At 35.7% G+C, this 19,980-nt stretch overlaps 1 protein-coding gene across 1 annotated transcript in view; it reads left to right on the top strand.

Annotated features, from left to right (window-relative positions):
- The window catches only part of CFAP47 (cilia and flagella associated protein 47), a 502,957-nt gene that overhangs the window by 164,843 nt on the left and 318,134 nt on the right, over nucleotides 1-19,980 (top strand). The window contains exons 27-30 of the mRNA XM_052662737.1: nucleotides 1,871-1,971; nucleotides 5,817-5,942; nucleotides 7,823-8,051; nucleotides 15,847-16,068. Of these exons, the coding sequence (XP_052518697.1) occupies nucleotides 1,871-1,971; nucleotides 5,817-5,942; nucleotides 7,823-8,051; nucleotides 15,847-16,068 (678 nt within the window). The remainder of the gene's footprint in view (nucleotides 1-1,870; nucleotides 1,972-5,816; nucleotides 5,943-7,822; nucleotides 8,052-15,846; nucleotides 16,069-19,980) is intronic.

Here is a 19,980-nt window from a genome sequence, read left to right as displayed (position 1 = left end):
ATTTGAAGCAAGATTGTTGGACTATCAAACCCCCACACCATACAGGCATGGGCTGCAGGATTACTCTGAGGACCATAAGCTCCTAAGGCAGTTGTAACTTTCAGTAGCTCCAGTAGCTCCAGTTGTAATTCTCTGAAGAAGGTAACCGTTACCCCACCATGCCCACCCAGAGGATCGGAGTCCAGCACAAAGAACTATTTCCTGGGGGATAAGAACTTAAGGACAGAGCACCCACAGGATTTGCTAGAGTTGTCTTTTTTTCTTTCCTTTTTTTTTTTTTTTCTCCTTCTATAATCACTGTTAAAACAAAATTAACATTTTTGGTTCTAAGATAGCAATGATGATGGTGTCTGTTGATAAACTATATTATTTAATCTGAAAAATATCCTTAAACATAGTTGGTCAGTTAATGGAGTTTTGATTGGTTGCTATACTTGGCATAAATGCATAGTATGTAGAAGTAATGATTCATGCTATCAAGGAATTTAAAATTTCATTTTAAGAGGGAAATCATGTGGAAAAAGTTACATATAAAAATATAACCTAATCCTGAAGAGGACAACCTAATGCATGTGTTTAGGATGAGGCAAGGGAATGACTAGGGTTGGTTAAACAAGACAATGTTGAATCTGTATATTCTGCATAATATTTTAATACACACTAATTAGTAAAGGTAAAAACAATGCATTTCTTATGGGAAGATATCTTATGCAGAGCTGAGGCAAAAATCAATTTAATTACATATAACATGTTTATTTTAATGTCCCTTGACAACTCATTATATCTCAGCTACAGATTTTTATTAGTCTCATTCTATTCTGTATTTTACTTGCATTCTATATTTAACTTAGATTATAAAATGAGATTTTATTGTTTTGCTTTGGCCAGTGACCATAATAAGCTAGATAGAAGAGCTAGTTTGATAGCTGATTCAAGAGTAAAATTATCTTGATATGCTATAACACAGAAGTGAAACCAATAAGGTGGTATTACAATGATATAGATATAAAATATAGTATTTATATTAAAAAATCAGTTGCACAAGGATAGAGTTGTCACCTAAGTTAGGCCCAGTATCATCTAAGAGTGTTTTGTGACTGGTGAAGATGACAATTTCACAGTGCTTTCATAAAATAGAGTATGCAGATTGTGGAAGGTTATATTACTTTGTACTGGTTGAACAGCTTTTACAATATTACTTTCAATTCTCAGACACATTTAAAGGATAAACACAAAACAAAAGAGTGTCTAAAGAGGTTAGGTGGTATGTGAAATATTTAAAGGCCTTGGAGTTGAACGAACCCTTGAACGTTCTAAATGTTTTAATATGGAAAGAGAGATTAAAGAAGATATAGTGAACTGTATTTAAATATTTGAAGGAATGTAATAGAGATTGTAGGTTGTAGATATGATTTTGTGTTGCTCTGAAATAGAATTTGTGAGGTTACAGTTCTCTAGATATGAAATGGGTTATTTCTGAGTCATGAGTGTCATGCTGGTCCTCTGAAGCTGGATATCATTTGTCACAGATTCTATGAAAGAAGGTGAGTGGATTAACTCTGAGGCTCCTTCAACTCTAAAATTTCCTGAATCTGTTTGTGAACCTGCGTAATTACAAGCTGTGTTTTAGAGCACATTGACAGTGAAATTTACCATCTCTGCTAAAAGCTTTAAAAGTAAATATTCTTACACCATTAAGCTAGATACAATAGGTAGTTAAGAAAACCAAAGTATTGATAAAAGGAAAGAAAAATGATGACTAATTCATGTCTTGATTATTATAGACATCCAGGATAGTTTAAATTTTTTTTCATTGTGTTTACTGCATCTGAAGATTTTAATTTACTGAATGTGATATTTCCACTTTCAGGTTTTCACTTCCAGTTACTGCAACAGCAGAAAACTGCATGCTTACTATTTATTCATATATGGCAATTCATCTTGATGAGCAAAAAATTATTGTAAAAAATGGTAAGTTGTTATAAATTGGATTTTTCATTCCAATTTCATAATAGAATGACTATTATTTCTTTTTTTATTGAAGTATAGTTGATTTACAGTGTTATTTTATTTACAGTGTTGTGCCAATATCTGCTGTATAGCAAAGTAACTCATATACATATATATTTTTTATATTCTTTTCTACTAAGACACTCATGACTCAGGTTTGTCAGAGGATATTGAATATAGTTCCATATGCTGGACCCTGTTGTTTCTCCATTCTGAATGTAATAGTTTGCATTTACACCTCAAACTCCCAGTTTGACCCTCTCCCTCCCTGCTTCCTCTCTGACAAATACAAGTCTGTTCTCCATGTCTATGAATCTGTTTCTTTTTTATAGATATGTTCATTTGTGCCATATTTTAGGTTCCACATATAAGTGATACCATATGGTATTTGTCTTTCTCTGTCTCACTTACTTCACTTAGTATGATAATCTCTAGGTCCATCCATGTTGCTGGAAATGATATTTCATTTTTGATACACTGAGTAGCACTCTATTGTATATGTGTGTGTGTGTGTATATATATATATGTGAGTGAATATATATATATATATTTTATATATATGCCATATCTCCTTTATCACTCATCTGTTGATGGACATTTAGGTTGTTTCCACGTGTTGGCTATTGTGAGTAATGCCCCTATGAACATAGGGGTGCATATATCTTTTTGAATTACAGTTTCATCTGGATATATGCCCAGAAGTGGAATTGCTAGATCACATGGTAATCCTATTTTAGATTTTTAAGGAACCTCCACACTGTTTTCCATAGTGATTGTACCAACTTACACTCCTACTGACAGTGTAGAAGGTCTCTTTCTACACACCCTCTCCAGCATTTTCAACTGTTAAATTGAGAGCAATGGATAGTGTGAAAATTTTTTTCTGTGTAGATTATTAAAGGCTTAAGTTTCAGCGCTGAATTGCAGTTCTTTCTGTTTTCAAGTTTTCTCATCTTCTCCACTTGCTTCAGATGTTTACCACTCCTGTGAAACCTATTCAATCCTGTTCTGCCTCATTCTCGGGGGACTGAGACTTTTCAGAAGAACTGGAGACCATCTGGCAGGAACACACTGACTTTTCAAATTCCAAACATGCCTTACCCACCATCTCTCCCATCACAAAGCCAAGGAAAGAAGACTCTTTCCTGCTTTAGGCTGTTCCTTTATCTAAATCTCATTGTCCAGGGACCTTACTTAACTAACTTTGCTCACTCTTGCCCTTCAACTTCTGCTTCCCTCTCTTAGCTACTTTGGGTGAGTGTGCAGGATGACAATAGGGAGTAAAGAGGAGATTGTATCCCTTCATTGAACAGGCTTGTTCCCAAAGAGGAAAAAGAGTGAATTCAAGCTATGCTTGCCTATTTACCAATCCAATAAACCACTCTATTTTCCACAGAGAGGGAGACAAATAGCAGAGGAAAGTAGGCAGTTAGGTCCATTAAACTGTTGTCACTGCACTACTGGAGAGCAGTTTATACTGTTGACCCACCCCACTCCCCACATCAAACTCTCTCTAGGCTTCCACATACCCTGGGGTCTCTCCTTACTGCTCTCATTGTTCCTTCTCAGCACATATGCATTACAAATTTTGCACACATTTTCAGAATTTTAAAGATTTTTATGACAAATTTTGATGTTATATTCTTCTGTTATACTGGATGGATGGGGTGTGAGATATCAAATAAGACAATGTAGTAGAAAGAGCAGAGGATGAAAAGTTGCAGAACCTGGGTGGAAATTCTATTTTGTGTTCTCACCTCACCATTTTATCATATGCTTTTGTCTTTAGTACCCAGATCCTTAAACATCTATTATTAAACAAAATGTGCTTTATGGGGGAGTAGCATGATACTAGCAGTGTGTTTATTAAAAAAAAAAAGGCTTTTGTGAAGATTCCTAGACTATAAATAACTGGAATGTATTATTGTTGTTGTCATTTTATTATTATTGGCATTATAACTTATTATTACTTTACCACTTTTTTGTATTTTTCATAATGCCCCCTCCCCAAATGATGAGAATTACTGTACACAATACTGCTATCTCTTTAGAAGGAAAAAAAAAATAGAGTCTTTGTATTTGTATAATAATTTTTTTAAAATAATATATCCATTTGGGTAAACATTACTATAGAAAGATATCATGATTCTTAAATAATCTAAAATATCTTCAGAAATATGCATGTAGTAATTTATAACATATATTAGTGCCTTCCAGGCATATGACATTCTGTGCTAAGTGCCTTATATTTGTTATTTCATTTAGTCTTCCCAGCAACCGTGGTTCAGTACTCTTATTAATCTCACTTTGCAGATTGAGAAACTGAGTCATAGATGACGAAAATTTGATAATGTTCATATCCAATAAATTTATTTTCTTAATTAAAAAAATGAGTCATAGGGAGGATGAGCACATTGCTCAGGGAATTCTAACCAAATTTATGAGAACTCAGAGCCTCCATATGTAGCTACTGTGCTCTAGAGAATGATATGTTCAGTAAAGGTGAAATCTTAAAACATACTAAGTATACCCAAAAGTAAAGAAGTATGACTTATATGTAATAAAAATTATTAAGTTGTTATACTTAATGTGCCAAATAAAAAAGTATCATATGAATCACTGAGTTTAGTTGAAGTGTCCAGATGTGGGTTTGTACCCCACTAGGAACCTTTTGTCATTTGATGTTGACTTGAAAAGGTACTGTCTAATGCAGTATCATTCTGTCAAAATGAATCATTCTGCCATTGAATTTCCTAAGACTTCCTTCTATGGAGTCTGCAGTGGCTTAGCATTGTGGATATGTGCATACCTACTGGGCAAAGGTTCTCTGGCAAATTCTGAATGGCTTTGTACTGAAAGGGTGGAAGAAACTTAGTATATACCAGATTATTTCTATGTGTTGTTGCCTATAAAGTAATCCTCAAAACAAACACATGAGTTCAGAGCCCTTGATTTCATTTTATGAATAAAAAACAGATGTTTCAGAGAACTTGTATAATGTACCTATGGTTTACTAGCTCGGGAGCTGTGGTGCCAAGCTTTCGTCTTAGATCTTTTTAATTGCAGAGGCCATGCTTCTCTGATGGAATAACATTCTGAATATATGTGTTGTATTAAATATTTTATTGTTATATAATATATATTGTATTCTTATATAATATACATACACATATATATGTACGTGCATATGTAGATAGATAAGTAGATATGTAGGTAGGTAGATATCTGGTGGTAGGTTATATCTGCTTCCTTTTCTTGTTCAGCATTGCCTGTGGTTGTTTGAATTACCATGGTGGCCAAGTCTACTGTATGCACAGCAGCTCTAACTGGAATAGAGATCAAACGCTGTACAAAATGGAATCATAACCAAGCAATGCTTTCATTTTAGAAAATTAACTAGAAAGAAATTACTTTCCTTAGTGACAGTCTTTTTATATATGATTTTGAGCACTATATATAATAATTCTAAAAATTTCGGTGTAGAAACATTTAAAAGACTATATATACTTGTTTATGCTAGAGTTGAACATTGTTCATTCTCCAATAACTTTGATGTATCATAATAATTGCCTTATTAATAAAGCTTATTCAGTTCAGTTCATATCACTCTTTTCTTATTTTACATCTTATTCATGAGTAATGGGAACTTAGATTTTTTATTTTGTACTGTATGTATGTGTGTGTGTATATATACACATATTTACTATAATGTTTATATATATAATTATGAAATTCAGGTTCAGTAATTTGATAGTGAATTCACAAATGCTTGTTTGACCTACTCTGATCCAATGTGTCATTTGTAGAAAAGGATGCCAGTTCTGTGAAAGCTGAAACCAAGAGTCTGCTTGCCAGTCGAGAAACTGGCTTACCCTCTACTGCTCTTAGTAAATTTAGCGATCCTGAGCCTGCAAAGAGAAGATTGTTTGTCGGTATGTGGCAAATACATACTAGCCCAATCCAAAACATTATCTGTTTAACATTATTTGATTCAAAACTTAGACTTTTTTCAAGTAATGAGAAATCCATGAAGAAAGCTTAATTTGTCACTAGTTTTGAGAGGATCATCTGCTTTGAAGGGCTTCCCTGGTGGCCCAGACAGTAAAGAATCTTCCTGCAGTGCAGGAAACCTGGGTTCGATGCCTGAGTTGGGAAGATCCTCTGGAGGAGGAAATGGCTACTCACTCCAGTATTCTTGCCAGGAGAATTCCATGGACAGAGGAGCCTGGCAGGCTACAGTTCATGGGATAGCAAAGAGTCAGACACGACTAAGTGACTAACACTTTCACTTTCTGCTTTGGGTGCTCTTTCCGATGATTTAGAGTAGAAATTCTCTGTTTTTGGCTCATGATATACTTAATATCTTAAGATTTTTCTCTTAAGCCAAAAGCTATACCAAGCAGTTCCATTTATTAGATTGTTTGGTAGAAAAACCTAGGGTAGTAGTTTATATGATATGAAGCAGATGTTATAGTGGTATTTAAAATGTTAAATATCTGGTAGAGCCCCTGTGAATTTGCTGAGACTGTCTGTACAGGTACCCTTTGTACATAATTCGCAAAATGCTGAACTAGGGGGTTGTTGTCTAATTAGCTGGGTCCAATGTTGCTTAGGAGAAGGCAATGGCACCCCACTCCAGTACTCTTGGCAGGGAAATCCCATGAACTGAGGAGCCTGGTAGGCTGCAGTCTATGGGATCGCTAAGAGTCAGCCATGACTGAGCGGCTTCACTTTCACTTTTCACTTTCATGCATTGGAGAAGGAAATGGCAACCCACTCCAGTGTTCTTGCCTGGAGAATCCCAGGGACAGGGGAGCCTGGTGGGCTGCCGTCTATGGGGTCGCACAGAGTTGGACATGACTGAAGCGACTTAGCAGCAGCAGCAGCAGCAGCAATGTTGCTTATCTTAGAAATAGATGTGTGTGCTAAGTCGCTTCAGTCGTGTCTGACTCTTTATGACCCTATGACTGTAGTCCACTAGGCTCCTCTGTCCATGGGATTTTCCAGGTAAGAATACTGGAGTGGGTTGCCATGCCCTCCTCCAGGGGATCTTCCCGACCCAAGGATTGAACCCGCAGCTTCTGTGGCTCCTGCATTGCAGATAGGTTCTTTACCACTGAGCCACCTGGGAAGAACACGTTACACACAGATAAATATGTGAACTTGATATTGTTATTTGAAATTAACTTTTCAAATATTCCTTTCTCTGGATGTGGATAATATTGAAAATTTTCCCTTAATTGAATGGACCAAGCCAAATTAAACATTGAGAGGTTTTGAAATGAGTGTGTGCTTGTACAATTACATTGGCAGATATTTTTAAAAAACAAAACATGATGAAATCATTTTATATTCTTGAAAATTTCATTAGCTTGAACATGTTTTGTTTTATCGAAGTGCTTCCCTTGGACAGAAAGTCATTTTGAATCTGAAACCAATTTTTTGTTTTTATAAGTTATTCAGCTAAGGTTTAATTCTGTCTAATAAGTAAAACTGAAGAATTGTCTAAATGTTTTACATATGTAATATAAAATGAAAGGTTCCATTTTGAGGAATGTTTAATACACTGTTATGACATGAAGAAAATTTAATAGTTTTCTTTATTGAAACATATCTTCTTAAAGTATTTCTGTTGGCCATTTGAAAATAATGTTTAATTTTAAGCTACAGTAAATTGATCTGAGTTTCTTTGAGAACATAGAATAATTTGTAGAATGAGCTCCATTTGTCTACATACAGATAGGACTAGCTGACAGATTATTTTACCTTATTGTCAAGTAATCCTTTTTATATAAACAAATGTGAATTTTAGGAATGGAAATAATACCTGAAACATTGAAATCAAGCAAATATGAGATGCCAAAGAAAGGCATCAGATCTATGAAAAAGGAGGCAAAAGATAAGGGATTATTTTCTCCTAAAGAAGGAACCAGAACATATGACTTCTTTCTGAAGACTGTAAATGCAGCTCAGACCTGGTTCAGTCTCTTTGGTTGGCCTGAAGGACCCCATTTTCTTCATATTCCAGAGACTGTAAGAAGGTAACGGCTATATGTTTCTCTAACATTTCTCTATGTTTGCCTTGTATCTTATATCTATTTATTGAGATTGTTTTGCCTGTTCAACATTCATAATAGCGTATGTTACGAATAGTGTTCCATTCACCCCACCCTCTCCTTCCTCCACCACTCCCCCATGTCCATAAATCTGTTCTCTGTGTCTGTGTCTCCTTTGCTGCCCTGCAAATTAGCTCACCAATGCCATCTTTTTAGATTCCCTATATATGCATTAATATACGATATATTTCTCTTTCTGACTTACTTCACTCTGTATGATAGGCTGTAGGCTCATCCACCTCATTAAAACTGAATTAGTTTAGTTCAGTTCAGTTGCTCAGTTTTGTCTGACCCTTTGCTACCTCATGGACTGCAGCATGCCAGGCCTCCCTGTCCATCACCGACTCCCAGAGTTTACTCAAACTCATGTCCATTGAGTCGGTGATGCCAAATGCATTCCTTTTAATGGCTCATATGTTGTTTATAGGTACCAGAGCTTCTTTATCCATTCATCTGTTGACGGACATCTAGGTTGCTTCCATGTCCTAGCTGTAATAAACAGTGATGCAATGAACATCAGGGTACATGTATTTTTTCAGTTTTGATTTCCTCATACTGATTCTTTTATATTGCCTTCTCGAGACCCTCTACTCCTTCCACCTGATCCCTTTCTTGCTATCTATTCCATAATGAAGTCCACATGTGTCACGTGGATGACACAGATGGAGAATCAAATATCATGCAGTGAAATGTGCTGCATAGAGATATGGTCAAGGTGCTGAGGGTGAGAAAAGAGAGGCAGGTAGAGAACCTCCGAGTTTATTGTGCATAATGATTACTTGGAAAGCTTGTTCAAGATTTTGATTTCTGGACTTCCACCTTAGAGATTCTTATTCAGTATATCTAGGGTAGGAAACAGGGATTTGCATTTTAACAAATATTCTAAGCTATTCTAAAGGAGAGAAACTAATTGGATTGATAAACAGTGGTCTAGGAGGAGGTAAGACTCCTAGGTTGAATAGATGATTCTGTCTGGGGTCCAGTGTGGCCACATTTATTTCTTACTGATATTCTGATGTCATTACAAGGTGGATTTCTTTATCCATTTCTTGATTTTTCCAATATCACGGGCATTTAACACTTTAATGTAAATTACATTATCAAGTGCATTGATCCTTGACAGGAGGAATGAAGGCAGTATAACACACAAAGTGAAGGCCATGAATAGTGGGGAAAGGCAAAAACTCCATTTCCAGGGCTCAGTTGAGAGATAAGGTGTGAGGCTTTGGTTAAGATCTTCTTGAAAGTCACTGTTTCATGGCTTCATCCAAAGCGGTCAAGCATATGGATATGGAGACTAGCTCAGTTTCCCTTGACTGGTTTCTTCTGCCTGAAACTTCTTTTATGCACCATTCCCTCTGTTCTTTTCTGGATTCTTCCCTCTTTGGCCAGAGAAGTCTCAGAAGTCTGTCTCCCTGTAGCCTTCCCAGACTTAGAGACATAACTTTACCTCTTCACATCACCTCAGGAAATTCCTAGGCCTTTTGTCTGTAGGGCTGATCAGCGTGCTCCTGGGTATGTTATTCATGTACATACATGACTCTTAGCCCTCTAACTCAGGTGTGCAAGAAACACTGCATTTATTTTCTTTAAATCATTGTAAATACAACTCTTCAGGTTGTTGGGAAACCAAATATGACATCTTGGATCTTCTCGGACCCCAGGGTTCCAGGGTCTTATAAGCACTAGAACTTTAAGAAGGCTCTTTTGGTTATGGACGGTGATCCACTCTGGTTAGGGCTGCTGACTGTCCCTTCACTGTGTTCCTTCAAGTCCAGTGGATCTGCTTGTATGTGTCACACGGAGAACACGGGGGTGTTTGTGGAGGCTGGACACTTGGTGCACATGCACTAAGTCCTTTTGGCGTACACAAAGCTCTCCTTTCTGAGATTTTGCACCGTCTCCCCAAATGATGCTATCAAGAAGTGGGGCATGGGCCTTATTCACAGTGGAAGCTTGCACAATCTATTTAGTTTAAGCTTTGTTTGGAGGTGAAACTAAGAGTCAGTTTATTTTATCTTTTGTATAAGTCAGTAATGGAAGAAATACTAAGAAACTGGGTAGTTTTACACAGCTAGGAAGGAAGAAAAATGGATTTTTTTGACTGTTTCCTTTGGAAAATGATACTGATATTGAAAACTTACTATGTATCAGGACATTGACTCTACTATTCCATCTAACCCTTGTAACACATGTAGGGGGAGATATTAATAGCAACCTCAAGATCTTGCAGTTATAGGGGAAGAAACAGAGACAGAAAGGGTAAGAGATGTGTCTGATACAAAAAAAAATTTAGGCTCAGAAAAGTGAAGTGACTTGCCAGTGCTGAGAGTCAACATGGATCTTTTGAGTCTAAGACCAATATTTGTTTTCCCACATCATGTGGATCTGTCTGCTGTTGCTACAAATTTGACTAAAAGGATTATTCCTTAAAAGCTCCATTTCTTTCTTTGTGCATTTAGGTTGCTAAGCTATTTGACTATTTATAATGACAGCTATAAAATATATTTAATATTTGGAAAATGAAATTTTAGCAGAAGTCTAAGGCTTTTCTCTCAAGTCTTTCATCATTTGCTTATAGGTATAATTAGTATGAGAAAACCAGCTTTCAAATGTTATATTCTAAATTGCCATAACCATTGAGTGTCACCCTCTATCTATCCTTGACTCCTCTTCATGAAGTAAAATGTATAATTTATTATAAAAAAGATGAAGTTGATCTTTACGTGCAAAGTGATCCTTAAGTTTTGATGAAAATCCTCCAGTGTCCAAAGTCACTTTGGGAAATTTAGATCACACATTCTAGTATACATTCTGTTCCCCAGTGATCTATGGCCAAATCAACCCAGACCAGTAGACAGCCTCCTTCAATTTCAAATTATCCAGAAGAAGAAAACCTTCAACTTTTCTTTTTCCATGACTTTACAATCCTTTATCTTAAGCATGCTTTTCTACCTGTGCTGCTTATATCTTGCCCACTGTGATTTTAGTGGCTTTTTTTTTTCCCTTGAAATATCTTCTGAAAAGATGGAGAACAGCTGGCCTCTACTCTGCATGTAATAACCCCTCTGAGACTTGAATCCTGTTACTCGTTTCCTTACCTTTAGCAGAAGAAATTTTTGCTGGTTATTTTGGAAGGCCTACTGGATGCAGCTTTTAATAAAATATCCGTAAGCTGGAATAAAGCCACCAGATAGGAGATGACCTCTCTTAGAACCAGAGAATCATTGGGACCATAAAATTCAAAGGCAGAACCCATATGGAGGAGTGTATGCTGCTGGGACAGCCATTGTTTTATTTGCTTGAATAAAACAGCAAGGCAGTGTTTTATTCTAATCAGTGTGGTTAGAGCTATTAACCAATGATAAGAAATTGGCACCATTTTTTTACTCTCAAGTAATTAAGATTAAAGGGAGATAAGTTATGATGTAAAGAAATCAGCACAAAAAAAGCAAAAGAAAATGTTGAAATGTAGGAGTCATCTTTTACATTTTTGTTCTTGTAGCTTCCAATATTGCGTCATCATTTCTAGATGTTATATAGGAAGGTTCTCAGAGGCGGGATCACTTCATCAAATAATATAAGGTTTAAAAAGCTCTTACATTTTTGGATGATTTCCTAGTAACTGTTCTGTTTTTTATCCCTACTGGTGACTTTGTGGGTCTCCTTGTTTCTTGATGGAACTGAAAACTTTGATTTTTTTTGATAAATGAGAAATAGTTCATGCATACAGCCTGAGCAAAGGCAGTTCTAGAGGAGTAGGAAGGCCTCTAGCTCTGGGAAAGAAGCTATTCACAACCAAAAGACGTTGAATTGTTACATTGTCCAAGTAACAGTGTTATTGAGTAGTAATTCTTTGTTTGGAATTTTTGGATCATGGACTCTCAGGCTAAGAAGATACTTTTTCAAGGTTACGCATGTAATGTTGCCAATAGTTGACCCCCTCCTCCTACATTATCCTAGAATCCTTCAGTATTTCTGATGAGAAGTCTGATGTCATATTTTGTGAGTGTGTATGTTCAATCACTCAGTCGTGTCTGACTCTTTACACCCCCATGGATTGCAGCATGCCAGTCTTCCCTGTCCTTTACCACCTCCCGGAGCTTGCTCAAACTCATGTCCATTGAGTCAGTCATGCCACCCAACCATCCCATTTTCTGTCATCCCCTTTTCCTCCTGCCTTCAATCTTTCCCAGCATCAGGGTCTTTTCCAATGAGTTGGCTCTTCGCATCAGGTGGCCAATGGCTTTCAGTAGGCCCTCTCACTTAGAAAATTCATTTTTAACTGTTTTTCTCTGGTTCATTTTCTGCTGTTTCCTCTCCTTTGTTGTCTCTATTTTCTCCATTCTCTCTTTCTTAATCTCCTCTTAGAATGATGGTGAACTTCCATGACTAATTCAAATATGCAACTGTAATACACATTTGTGGTGCATTGCCAGTGGAATGTCTTTCTTTATATTTAGTAATGCTTTGTGCCTTAAATTCTAAGTTGTATTTTATTAATATAGGCATTTTACTTCTGGTTAATATTTATATAATATTTTAAATCTTTTACATAGATCTTTATTTCTTAGGATTTTTGTTATATCTCTTTGTATACCTTATATTTAGCTTGTTTCATATTATTCTTTTTCTTTTAATTCAAGTTTATGGTTTGTATAAATTTAATGCAAATACTATGAATTTAGATTTAGATCTGTGATGTTTTTAAGTTCTTCTGTTTTTCTCTTTACCCTCTCTCTCCTTTTTTGCCTTCTTTTGGATTGATTAAATGATCTCTTCTTATTTCATGATTTATCCTCTACAAGCTTAGAAGTATACTTCTATAATTCTTTTAATGATTACTTTATACATTATGGCATATATATAAGTTATTGAAGTCTTATCATAATTAATAATTTTATTCTCTTCACTGATATTACAAGAACTTGTATGTTGACTTTATTTTCTTTCTTCCAACATACACTGTTATTGTATAATTATATACTTTATATATATGTATGTAAAATATCTGGAGTGTATTTATACCCCTGATATTGATGCTACTATTATTTAATCAGTCAACATTTGCTCATATATTTACTTTTAATTTTTCTTCATTCTCTTTATATCTTTAATTTCTCACACAAGATGATTTTCTTCCTCTCAAATAATTATCTTTAGATCTTTGCATTAAAGTCATTTGGTAACAAATTCTGTATTTTGTTTCTGAAAATAGCTGTATTTTTTCACCTTTATTCTAATTGTATAATTTGTTTGGTATAGGATTTAAGGCTGGCAACTATTTTCTTTAAGATTATTTAAAATATGTTATTTTCTTCTGTAATCTATTTCTGTTAAGTCATCTGAAATTTTAATTTTTATTGCTTTGAAGATATTTTCTTTTTGTGGGTAAGGGGAGCACTTTTAAGAGTTTCTTTTTATATTTGGTTTCAACAGCTTTACTCTGAAGTGCCTAGGAAAGTTTTCTTTGTAGTTATTCTTATTGGAATTCATAGTGATTCTTTCATCTGTAGTTTGATTTTTTTTTTATTGTCGGTATTGAAAGTTCTCATCCTGTATCCTTTCACGTTATGTGACTGCTGCATTCTCTTGGGCTCCTCTTCTTTGCTCAGTCTCCTATATTTCCCATCCTTTTGTTATTCTGTATTGCAGTATGGTACTTTCCTATGGCCTGTATTTCAGTTCATTAGTTTGCTTTTCACTTGACTTAACCTACTGTTAAACTCATCCATTGCTCTCTTAATTTTACTTACTGGATTTGCTTATCTGTAAATTTTCCATTTAGTCATTTTTTAATATAATTTATAGTTCAGTGACAAGATTCTCATTTTTAAACTTAGTACATGCACTGAATTTAAAATCTGTGTCTTACAACTATTATAAATGGGACCTCTGTGTGCCTACTTATTATTTATTATTTCTTTCCATTTGACTTTGTTGTTTTTCCCCCTTTTTTATTTGTTCATTGATTTGTTTTAATTCTATTTTGGTCTATCATTCATCTTTTTCATAGAAATATTTTAAGGCCTATGATGGTGCTAATTTTCTCCATAAAGTATTTGATTTGTTGGTGATTTCAGGATATACTAGGTTTATTATGTACCTTACTTTTCAGAAGGTTGAGGAGAGAAAGGTCAAATAACTTTCATGAAGTCACAGAATAAGTGTCAGAGCAAGGCTTTGAGGAAAGATACTGAAACTCTTAAAACTTGTAGTTTCTTTTGAATTTGCTGTATAGTCCTACTAACTACTAAACTAGAGAACTGCCATTCAAAATGGCCCCGTGGGGACTTTCTTTTGTCAGTCTAAGCTAGTGATTCATTTATGATTCTCATTGCTAGTAACCAAATACACAGAATAGTATTAGATATTTCATAAACTGTAGGTAGCAAGAACTGGTTGGATTTTTTTTTTAACTCCATTTGAAAATTAACATGCATCACAACTTGGTATGTGAGGTATCAGGAAATAGAGATTATATTATCTTACATAAAGAGCAGAAAAACCACAACTTGGTATGGGAGGTATCAGGAAATAGAGATTGTATTGTCTTACTTAAAGAGCAGAAAAATATATGGAAACAATAGCTCTCTGGACTTTATCTTTAAGATGAGGATCCCCACTCATGTGGCCAGTGTACAGGATGTGCCCTTCTAAGTATTAAAGTATCAATATTGAGCAAATATATATAAATGTGTCTTTGTGTGTGTGTATATGTGTGTGTGTGTGTGTGTGTTTGATAAATGTTTGAAATGTCTTACAAATTTTTATAGGCATTACTGTCTTCAATTTATACTGTACAAAATTGAGTTGAAAGTGAAAGTCACTCATTTGTGGCCGATTCTTTGTGACCCCATGGACCATATCCATGGAATTCTCCAGGCCAAAATACTGGAGTGATAGCCTTTCCCCTCTCCAGGGGATCTTTCCAACCCAGGGATCGAACCCAGGTCTCCCTCATTGCACGTGGATTCTTTACCAGCTGAGCCACAAGGGAAGCCCAAGAATACTAGAGTAGGCTACTTGGGTAGCGTATCCCTTCTCCAGGGAATCTTCTTGACCCAGGAATCGAACCAGGGTCTCCTGCATTGCAGGTGGATTCTTTACCAACTGAGCTATGAGGGAAGCCCACAAAATTGAGTTAAATAAGTTTAAATAACTCATTGCTGCTGCTGCTGCTGCTAAGTCACTTCAGTCATGTCCAACTCTGTGCAACCCCATAGACAGCAGCCAACCAGTCTCCCCTGTCCCAGGGATTCTCCGGGCAAGAATACTGGAGTGGGTTGCCATTTCCTTCTCCAATGCATGAAAGTGAAAAGTGAAAGTGAGGTTGCTCAGTCATGTCTAGCTCCTAGCGAGCCCATGGACTTGCAGCCTACCAGGCTCCTCCATCCATGGGAATTTCCAGGCAAGAGTACTGGAGTGGATTTTACTCACACAATTTAGGTAGTGGGTCTAGAATTTAACCTTTATTCTGTTTTTCCAAAGCCCTTAACATTTGACAGCATCACCATTAGATAATGATGTGTGCTTAAAGCAAGTTACTGGAAATCTCTGGGGTTATTAAGAAAATCTAATTTTTACTCACAAAAAATAGATAAATGAAGTGAATTGTGTAATTTCTCATTTGATTTTAAATAGAACTGTATTTAGTCATTGAGAATGGTTTTTTATAACATTTTAAGATGTTTTTAATTTTAATATTATTTTCCCATAGGGATGTATATAAAATACAAGTGTACTCATCAGCCCAATCAGCCAAAAAATTTTCCAGACAGAATGACTTTTCCAAATATAATAAGACCATTTATGATGTGCTGATCCACCTATGTGGAAAAATGCCACCTGGAATTAATTCAAGTCAGTCTTTACCTGTGGATTACCCTGAAAGGGTGATTCAGCTTCATTGGCAACATTCTTTACTTCTTGACTTTCTCAGGTAAGAGAATGGGTACACTAATTTAAAAATGTAATTATGGCGTGGATAGATAGATAAGTAAGTAGATGGGTGGGTAGATAGATAAACAGACTTTGATATTATTTGTCCTTTTGTAAAATATTTCTTGTTTCTATTATATATATATATATATATATATATATATATATATATATATATATATGAAACCCTGTAATATATACCTTAGATAAGTCATAGACTATTGAATTTATAATCTAAGGCAATCATTCTCAAACTTTATCATGCATCCAAATCATTGACATAGTGTGTTAAGCAGGTTACTGACTCTTTCTCACAGAGTTTATGATACTAATTTGCATTTATAACAAGTTTCCAAATGATACTGATACTTCTGATCTATGACTTTATCTTGAGAATCTTCATGTAAGGCAACTATAGAAATCTGTTGAACTAAAAAAAGGATGAAGTCAATAAATGTATTCCTCAGATTACTGTTAGTATAATCTCATATTCTGGATACTGTAAACTTTTAGTCTGCATATTAAAGTGTTTTAATATTTAAAAAGGTAAGCATATGAAAGGTTCCGTAAATGACTAATAGAAAATACCAGAAAAATACTTGTCAGCATAATGTCTATGTTCCTCTCCAAAGATTAAATGGCAAGTGGCTTTCATTAAAAGTCTCAGGGGAATGTTGGTGAATTTGTAACACTTCCTCTGCCTATATTTGAAGTATCTTGGTCCACTGGAACTCTCCCCATCCATAGGCAGTGTTACTACTCAAACCTCTATGCCCCTGTAACCACTAAATTACTAACTACCACTAAGTTACCATTTGTTACTTGTAACTGTTTATGGGCTTTATGAAGTAAATAATATATTTTGAAATATAATATTGTATTTCTATATGTTGCTACTTTGTATATGGAATCTACTCCATAGTTGGCCAGAGATGTTCATTCAGCTTCTTTGGCAGAGATGGGGGTGGAGGGTAAGAAGAGAAAACTTACAATAGGAATGCAAATGAAAGATTTGGTGTTCATTTTTTTTTTAATTTCCAGATCAGAATTTTTCAGTCCCTAGCAATACTATAGTATTAAAAATTAGATGGTACTGGACAAAATATTTTTTCTTTGTGTCTTAGGCTCTCACTATCATGTCAGTAACCAAAACTGGCTTAAGTTTCTTGTCGCTTGAAAGGGATATAGGAATTTCAAAGTCACTGAAGGTGACTGAGTTAAAACCCAGGCAATCTGTTATGGAGGCTAACTGAATCAGAGGGACTCCACTGAACAGGCAGAAGAGCAGGAGATGGCTGTTTCTGCAGCCACAGTATTAATGAAAAATATGTGACGACTGGGAAGTGACTGGGGCAGTTATGAGAGACCCTGTTGGTTCTGGGTGGGACTAAGAGGAGAGGTTCAAGATCCCCATCTCAGACCTCAGCAGCAGATGGCCACATGTCAACTAGGTTCCAGGTGGAGAGGGAGAGGTCATTGCCAAAGAGACTGAGGATCCAGAAAAGTAATGCCACATGCATGCAGGTATAAGAGTCCCTCTCCCCTACTTCATGGAAGCCCACTTCAGGGCTGAGCCACATTCTGAGAGGCCTTACACAGTGTGGAGATCCTTCCTTTATAAAATAATATCAAATTCAAATTACAAAAATTATATACATAGCTTTAGAAGAAACTCACGAAAGTGAGGCAACCTGAAATGAAGCTTTATTTGCTCTTCCAAGATGCCATCTTGTTGAGGGGATGAGAAGGTCTGAAATTTTGACTGTTTATCCCAAAGAACAGAGTTGCTATAAAGAGACTGTTCAGGGTAGAAGAGACTAAGATATATGAAGATCCAAGACTGCATTCCACCCTGTGCCTCTACAACCAGTCTGGGTGGCAGAATGAGAAAGATGCTGTCAGTTAAGGAAAACAGCACATTTGTGTGTAACTGTATAAATTACTTTGAACACCACTGACTTACTCATGAATCTGTGTATCCCATTAATATGTAAGCATGCTGAGGACAGGAAGCATCTCTGATTCATCTGGCATCTCTAACACCCAGGGTCATTGATAACATGGAATGGATCCAAAGTTCCTTAAATATTTATTTATTAACATTGTCTCTCACAGAGATTTGCTTTTTGAACTTATGTAGTGAAAGGAATAAAACCTTGAAATTGGATCTCAGGACAGTCATAAAATGGTATGGAAACTTTTGTGAAATATAAAAATTAGGACCAAAAGGAGAAAAGGTAATGAGTTTGCATTCTAAAAGAAGTATAACCAGTAAGAAAGGGTCAAGTTGGAGAAAGGTAGGATATATAATACTATGACTGCTGTACATTGAACACTGTGTATAATGTTAAACCATAAAGTCTTAAAAATAACTTTTAAGGCTTTTATTCCATAATATCTGTTAGTCTGCTAGAGAAGTCATAACAAAATACCACAGACTAGAAGCCTTTAACAATAGAAGTTTGTTTTCTCACTGTTTTGGAACCTTGAAGTACAAGATCAAGGTGTCTGCAAATTGATTCTCTTCTGAGGCCTCTGGCTTGGCTTTCAGACAGACTCCTCTCTATATCCACATGGTCTTTTCTCTGTGTGCATAAGTCCCTGGTGTCTCTTTGTGTGTCTAACTCCAGGACACCAGTCAGATCGTATTAGGGCCCAGTCTGAGGGCTTCCTTTTACCTTAATTACCTCTTTAAAGGCCTTAACTCCCAATGCAGTCAACATTCTGAAACACTGAGGGTTAGGGTTTTAACATATGACTTTTGGAAGCACATACTTCAGACCACAATAATATAGTATGTCTTCTATTTTTTTTTAAATATCATGTAAGTGAGTGTTATGTTTTATAATAAATTTATATTTCTATATTTGAAATAATATGCTTAAGGTCTTTTGTGTCTGTTATGGAATGAATTAGGTCTCCCCAAAGTTCACACTTGTTGAAACCCTAACCCTCAATGTGACTGTGTTTGGAGATAGGGCCTTTTTGATGTAATTATAGTTAATGGTGTCATAAAGGTGGGACCCGAAGCTGTCTCCTAAGGAAGAAGTGTCTCACCAGAAACAGAATTGGTTGGCACCTTGCTTATTCTTGAAATTCTTGCCTCTAGAATTGTGAGAAAATGAATTTCTGTTATGCAAGAGACCCAGCCTGTGGTATTCTGTTATGATAGCCTGAGTTGACTAATACAGTGCCTAATATCCTTTGATATACTTTCATTTGTTTATATTCAGTAATCATTTTTGTAATGTGATTTTCATTGAAAAAATAAGCTTTTTTATTTATAATTTCTATAATATAAAAATATAAAAGCAGAATATAAACATCAGGTATCCTACATTGAAACTGTAAAGTAGGATATCACATAAAATAAAACTACTATAATTGTTACTTTCTAATTTCATTGACTATTTTTTAACTTTGGTTAACATTTTACTGTATTTCCTGCAAGTCAAGTTTATGGGATTTATTTCTTAGTTGCAATTTCCTTCCAAATGTATTTTTTTTAATTTTTATTTATTTATTTGTGGCTATATTGGGTCTTCATTGCTGCATGGGCTTCTCTGCAGAGGGCTTCTCTCTAGTTGCAGTGTGTGGACTTCTCACTGAGGTGGCTTCTTTTGTTGCAGAGTATGAGCTCTAGAGCTTATGGGCTTCAGTTGTTGCAGTGCATGAGCTGGGTAGTTGTGGTTCCCAAGCTCTGGAGTATAGACTCAATAGTTGTGAAACATGGGCTTAGTTGCTCTGAGGTATGTGGAATATTCCCAGACCAGGGATCGAACCTGTGTCTCCTGCATTGGCAGGTGGATTTGTTACCACTGAGCCACCAAGGAAGCCCCCGTGCTCTGCCCCATCTTCCAAACATATTGTAATCCTGCTTTTTTTAAACTTAAACTTTTCCCCATGCTGTTAA

This window comes from Budorcas taxicolor, chromosome X, assembly GCF_023091745.1.
Source record: "Budorcas taxicolor isolate Tak-1 chromosome X, Takin1.1, whole genome shotgun sequence".
Taxonomy (NCBI): domain Eukaryota; kingdom Metazoa; phylum Chordata; class Mammalia; order Artiodactyla; family Bovidae; genus Budorcas; species Budorcas taxicolor.
The sequence above is the reverse complement of the archived record's forward strand: the minus strand, read 5'-3'. Positions and strand labels throughout refer to the sequence as shown.